Below are 7,326 nucleotides of genomic sequence, written 5' to 3' on the forward strand. Positions count from 1 at the left end.
AAATATATATAATGTATATATATACAAAAGACGAGAATGGTATATATATATATATATATATATATGTATATGTACATACCATTCTTCGTTTTTTTACATACCATTGAATTGATTTTGAAAAAGTTTTTTTTTGATAACTTGATAATTTAAATGAGCAAAAAATCAATAAAAAATGAGCATACTATGTGGCTCAGTTATTTCTTCTTTGAAAAACTGCGACAATGAACGTTCCTCAGGATCAATCCTCCGCATTAGCTGATCGACCAACCAGCCAAATGTCACGGCATGATAACCGACTTCTTGTCCTGGTGTCCAATTTGGTTTTTGATCTTCAAAAATCTTCGACATTCGTCTCCAATCCCTTATATCGGACTCCTCAATCACATTGTCCACATAAGCTAGTCCACCCTGTAAAGAAAGTAATTCTGTGAAAGATGTCATATTTGAAAGTAGTTTTCTATAAAAAATTTCATACCTGGTGTGAAAGTAGTGTTTCGATAGTAATCGTTTCCTTACCATTTTGTCCAAACTCAGGCCAATATTTGGTAACCAGATCTTCATATGCAACCAAGCCACGGTCGATCAACATCGCAAAACATATCGCACATATACTCTGAATCACTTTTTTCTAATTTTTTTTTTAATTGTAGTGATAAGTGATATCGTGTAAATGATGTTGTAGCAACTGGCAACTGGATTGACATCAAAAGTTGCAAGTTCTGCGGTCAACTTCCAATAGTTCTTCGGAGAAAATCCCTGTAATATTGAGAGTATAGCATAATATATATAACCTTAGTAGAGCTAAACAATAGCGTCATTGTATCGTTTTTCCACTTTCGGCGTGATGTTGAATCTGCATATCCACCCCATAGATCGACCACTTTCTCACCTTTCAGATATACAGCGAATGCTGCACCCTCACTTTCCCATCGTTGTGTGAAATTATTACTAAAACACAATTCTACCCAGAATGAGAGAACATAAGTTTTATTTCTTTCTCTGATTCCAATCAAATCAAAAATGTGCGGTGGTCTCTCGACCCTTCCCAATTTGTTTCGTTTTCAACATTTCGTTCCGAAATTATGCAATTTGTAAATAAAAATAGTTGTCGTCATGTGTTTTAAAGCTAAATAAAATTTATAGTTACAATAGTTATTTGACTTCAAACTGTTTGCAATAATATAATATGACTCTTGGAATTTTTCTAGGTGAATAAAGCGATCGTTTGTGAATACAAACTGTTGTCTGGGCTTTGACTAAGATAAAATCAGTTACTGACTTTTTAAATCAGGTGATGCTATTTACACAGTTTTATGCCTTATTGTATTTCACTGATTCGTCACCTTTTTTCAGTTAGTGTTGTTCGAAGCTTCTGAAATTGCTCAAAACAAATTTAGGAAGTCAATGATTAAAAACAATGCAGATATCCTATTTTGGTCTACGGAGAGACAGGACGACGCTATCAAACAGGAAAATTTTTGTAAATCACAGCCTTGGAACATCGCTTAATAAATTTAATTTAAAATGGATTAAACTAAATTCCGAAATCCAATACCGATTGCTTTTACAACATATCTTTGCTTGCACTCGACGGAATATTTTCAGAAAGCTGACTTAGAATCCAGCCGGTCATCCACACAATTTTGAAAATCATTAAATCGAATAAATAACTTACTGAAAAACTTGTTTAACTTTGTCGAATCGTGAGTCGCAATCACCATCCACAATAATTGGAAGTTGAGGCATCGGCTTGGATTTCATCTATTTGAGAAACAGTAAACTAATGGTTACTTTAGTTTCACACCAGGATTCCCTCTATAAAGTAGCCCTTGCTTTTTGATCGATGTTCCTGGAACTATTCTTTCGTTAAATTTTTCCCAAAAATTCTAAATTCATTATTCTTCAACATTGCGTTATCGTTTACCGCAAGAGATCTTTCATTCAGCAGAATTTTAAAGATGAAAGTAGATTTAATTAATTCCGTAATTCCGAATAAAATGCCTAGGACATCATTGTTAGACACAAATAACGACCAGTCACTATTTCAAAGCCACAAGAAAAAATCTCCCTTACTTTCACATGTCTTCGACATTGTTTCACTCAAGTCCAAGCTGCAACTGTGGGCTTTTTTTCATTTGAATGTCCCCGAGCTTACTGCACTAATGAATCATGCAGTAAACAACAGGGCGGGATTTGTCTTACTCTCTTTTCCTACTACACTCTTTCCCACCTTGGCTCAGTAAATCCTTGAAACACATCTCGTCAAATGAACTCAGCCATGACAAACTAAGGGTTCTCGAACAAGATGCATGTTATTTTCTCGCGGTATCTATTTTGACTGCTATCGTAAAAGCTAGACCATTTTTTCCCTGGCTGAAACAGTTTGAGCACTGACAATCAATAACTACATCCTTAATTTCTATTCAGCGACATGTCATTTCATATGAGAGTCCTCGGCACTTCCGATGTATCTTTTCTGTGCTCTTCGTATTGTAATCAGTGCTGCCGGATGTGTTCCCAGAATCATTCTGCTTATTTGATACTACCCAGCCAAAAGCAATAACATTGACACTTTCTGTTCGATATTCCCAAGGATATTTGATTCTGATAACACAGTCTTAAATACATTTCGCAACAGGATGTTATATAAAGAATCTGTTCAGAATCCTCTCTGTCATCACTTTTCCTGTTCTAATGTTGGAAATGTTCCGAACGACAAAGCTCGGAATTGTCACCATGCTCGGATGAGTAAGCATTTTCATTATTTGATATTGCAGACAAACAGACACACATAGGTACACACAGAACAGACGCATGCAATTGTTTTGTGTATGAGTAAGCAGTAAGTTGATTTGCTCTCCAATTATTGTAAAGTATAGGTTAGCTGTAGGAATATCATACTCACTACAGTCATCACTGTGGTAGCAACCGGAAAGAGATCCGGTCAAGTGGGATGCACTGGAATGGGAAAACTGGACAAATCAGTAACACCTTTTCTTCCAAGAAATGTTAAATACTGGAGAGTTAGCAGCAGAAGCTGCTACGAATTCACCACCTGGTTGAAAATTTATTTACAAATTCCAATCAATGAGAGAAGAAAGAGCGTCAACTTTTTGCGGAATTATGAAAAATGGGATAGTTAGCTCTTTCATTAATTGGAAGGGATATACTGTTCAGGTTTGTTGCGACTAGAAACAATGATGTACAAGAGAAGAAAAGGATAAGTAGATAGAAGGTCTTTCCTTCAGCTGTACCCTTTCCTGAAAGACAGTCAATGCTTCACGGAAGAGGTAACGAGCACATCTGGCATATTGTTTGTTTCACAGTCTTCACTGTAGCACTATTCATAACGTATGAATGATGAATAGATAAAAGGTTAAAGTTCGTCGAGAAGGAAAGACTAATGGAGAATCTGAGAAGGAATAAGTGATAGAAATGTGTTATTGCAAACAATATAAAGAGCGAACAGTTGTTATGTGGTTGGCTTTCAATATGGGAAGGAGACAATAATGATTGCGTTATATGTGTATGTATGTGTATGTGTGTGTATATGTCTGTTCACCATCTTAATATTGTTGGTTATGAAACCGATTGCTTCTATATATAAAATTAACGTTATTTAATCAACCTATGTCTTACCATGGGCGAGAATGCAGCGAAAATTGGGGCACTTCTCTCAATGATGTAAAATAAACTTATAGGACATGTTGACCACTGCCCAAAACCATCCTCTGATACTGATGACATTCAGGACACCAGTATAAAGAGTGATCAGGAGAGCGAGCAGTATTACCTGAATAAGTAATAAGATCTAAGCGATAAATAGACGAGCAGAAATGCCCTTGCAGTAACTAAAAGAATGTATAATGAAATGATTGGAGAAGCCTGCTCCTAAAGGAATCGATTCATGACTAGGCCAAAACATCTGAGCAAAAGCTAATGAGTTTCGCCTCTCCTACCTCATTGTACCATTCATCCCATCCAATTCTCCATTAACCACATATGAATGTTGTTTAATCATCAATCTTTATAAGATTGGCAGAAAAGTTTTCATATATTTGATAATTTCAAACGGAAAAACCCTAATGAGTCATGTGAATAAAAAATACACCTGCTGGTATAAATGGAACTAGTTGGTCTTTCCTCCAATATATATGTGTGCAGCAATTATTGAGTCACTTTCACGAGATGCAATTTCTTACTTGCAGGATGACCTCACTCTGTGACCTATAGCAATGACAAAACATATATGATAAATGTCCTGTATTGCAATTAAACCTTCTCTTTACATTTAAAACAATTGTTTGACTTAATTCGCATCTTAAGTACTACATTGTTTGGGATTCGAATCCCGGTATTTTCTCTCCTGCGACCTAAGGTGTTATCGAGTGACCATTTTCGCTTCACCCTTTGTACTTTTTCCTTCACTTCCATACATGTGGCTTGAGTTACTCGAAAACTTCGACTTCGCACTTCCCTTTCATTCCCAGCTTAACTGCAGTCCGATTCTCAGAATTGAAGTTAATTTCAAGAATTAAAACGGCAAAAGCAAATGGCAAAAAATTTCTTCTATAATCAAATCAGTACTGCATTTTACAAATATATTTATTTGCATATGCAAAAAAGGTGCGGTATATACGATGATGATAAGCATTCACTAGATGAATTTGCTGCATAAAAGAATTGAATGATTCTTCTAATGGTGGAAACTTTGCAGGATTGAATTATCGAGATAAATTCTGGATTTGTTTAAGTGTGCTCCTACACGAATTACTGAATCAGATTTCTAGTAGAGCCAGCTGTCCCTTGGTCTACATTTGACCTATGCATCTAGGTGGAATTAAAATGAAAAAATAATGAAAATTTCATGTTGTATTATTGGATGAGTTCAGTTTAACGACTGATGATATAATTTCTTGGAACGATAAGATTTATGAGATTTGCTTTATTTCGCATGTTATCTATACGATTCAATGCAAACAATAAGAGCAGAAAATATGCTTTTCAAATTAGTTGTGCATGACAAAATGAATATTAAGTAATTATATTAAGTAAACATAAATCCGTTCGTTAGCAAATTTATAGGGCTTACAATCATTCACACACAATTAATGATGGAAGGATCTGCTAAATTGCTTTTTGATTATTTCCTACAAGTGAATCAGTGTTTGAGTATTAAGTGCTTCAAATATCGCAAATGCGAGAAAATACTGTTTGAATAAGCTCAAATCTGAATAAGGAAATCTTCGATTGATTGTTTCTTGTCTGAATATTTACTTTTCAAACTACTGCTTGTTTCAGAGCAATTACACAAATACGAAATCTCAACCCATATCACTGCTATCCCGTGTATCGTTAAAAAAAAAAAGTGTGTGAAAAATGCCGGTAACATTGAGGTCGAAATGATTAAGCCAACTCTGACATTCATACTCAACTACGCTACAGTTTCTTCAGTGAGACTGGCGACATTCCATGCATTTTTTGCTGGTATCTGATACTTCTCCTTTCATTTGCTTAATTTGTCCGAGATACCGCCTGTTCACCGAGATTGTCCACCAATGTAGGAAATGAAGAATGAGATATCGAAGATGTTGACAGAAATAGAGTGTATGGAATCAAAAAGGTACATGTAGTCCTTCAGATTACACTTAGTTGAACGCCATTCGTGAATTAGAAATCAGGCTTAGTGAAGGTTGTGCTAAATGGAAATGAGTTCTTAACCAGAATTCAAAAGATTTCAATCACGTAGAAGCATCTATCGAGCCATTTAACATCTTTCTCGGTTTTACACACGATATACGCAACACCACGCCGTGCTACTCCACTCTACGCATCCTGTAGCATGCAATATTTAATAATACATTACATTACTGTGACGTGGCGTAATGTAAAGTAACGTCACCTTAAGTGGTATGCCATTTTGCACTAGTGTAGTAGCTAGTGGCGAAAATCGTTTTCCACCATACACAGTAAAGGGAATGATGCGCCTTACACGTAGAGATAACTAGGACAAATATTGTACGGACCTGCGTGTTTGATATCGTGTGATCCAAATTAAGCGACCAATTCCACGGAAAAGGTCAGGTAACAGTGTCAGTGACAAAACTTATTCGTGACATTAAAATATTTTATATAGAAAATGTTGAAATAATCGAAGCATTTTTGTACCACAAACATTTTTAGAATAACTGGCGTAGATTCACAAAAATATAAATTTGTTATATGAAGGTTGTTTTAATTTGAATATTTCATGGACAAATGATTCATTGCACTTGAAAATAATAATAGCATTAAAGCAATAGAAGTGTTTCCATCTTAAACTAACGAATCATGTGTCTAACTTTGATCTTCTAAATCAATAACCAAACTTATAAGCTTTGTTTGCATTTGTAAACATCTTCCATTAATTTGTCATCTAGCTTAGCTGCGGTACCTGCATTGTAGCAAACAAACAACATCGCCCTCTGTTCGTAATGACCGAGTCTTTTTTTGTATGATCGTCCAATGCCATGATTATTTCCATAGCAAGATTACTGTAAACAACGAAACCCTTTCACTATAAGATTCTTCCAATCTTACATCAGGTGTACGCTCCGATCGATTCAACACTGCCATTATCCATACCTTGTAAAATCCCTGCCAAGAACAACCAACTGATCAACCATCTCTGCAATATCCGCTAATTATTATCTTATAACGTCTAGCCCCGTCAATCAACAAAGCGTTTAGGGGATCAACTGTCGGAAAAAATTGATAATAACCTTTATTGGTGTTATATGGTATGGTATAATTGTCGAGAAAGTTGTTCTAATTTGTATAGTGAGCAGGCTACCAATGCCAATTTTTATTTGCAATGAATATAATTTAGTAACTCAACAAGAATTGAATTGTAATTCAGACAATAGAATTATATGCTATCATTGATGAATAAATTGTCGGGATCCGAAGAAGACATAGATGCATGCGGCTGAAAACAGAATTTCCCTAACTGAATGTTGTTAAATAGAGTGACCTAACTTCCTAGGGTTAAAGCTCATAAAGGGAGAGTTTATTTATTATAATCTATGAGGTCAAACCGATTGACCCCAAAAGATGACTTTTACAACATTTAACAAGGCATGTAAGATTATTAAAGTAATAAGAGCGGCATATATAAAAACAGTGGTTTATAAAATCGAAGGCTAATATAGTTACAGTATTATACAACGGTGTGCTTGACCTTTACAATAGGGGGGACAAGGAGTAAACAACAGCATAATTGACCTTTACAATATTTCAAAGTCGATATATTCAAAAAGTTTTTCTAAAAGTTTTTCGGTTTTTCCG

General features: G+C 35.2%; 1 protein-coding gene across 1 annotated transcript; it reads right to left on the reverse strand.

Moving 5' to 3' along the window:
* Positions 1 to 162: 162 nt before the first annotated feature.
* Positions 163 to 2,155, reverse strand: LOAG_11087 (beta-lactamase; the record flags this gene model as incomplete). Its single annotated transcript, XM_020448294.1, has 5 exons — positions 2,074 to 2,155; positions 1,676 to 1,849; positions 792 to 948; positions 476 to 613; positions 163 to 408 (listed from the first exon to the last, which is right to left on the reverse strand). Exons 2-5 carry the CDS (start codon positions 1,759 to 1,761, stop codon positions 163 to 165), a joined length of 627 nt encoding a protein of 208 aa, XP_020301550.1. The 5' UTR covers positions 1,762 to 1,849; positions 2,074 to 2,155.
* Between the last annotated feature and the right edge of the window lie 5,171 nt (positions 2,156 to 7,326).

This window comes from Loa loa, assembly GCF_000183805.2.
Source record: "Loa loa unplaced genomic scaffold supercont3.66, whole genome shotgun sequence".
NCBI classification, from domain to species: Eukaryota; Metazoa; Nematoda; class Chromadorea; order Rhabditida; family Onchocercidae; genus Loa; species Loa loa.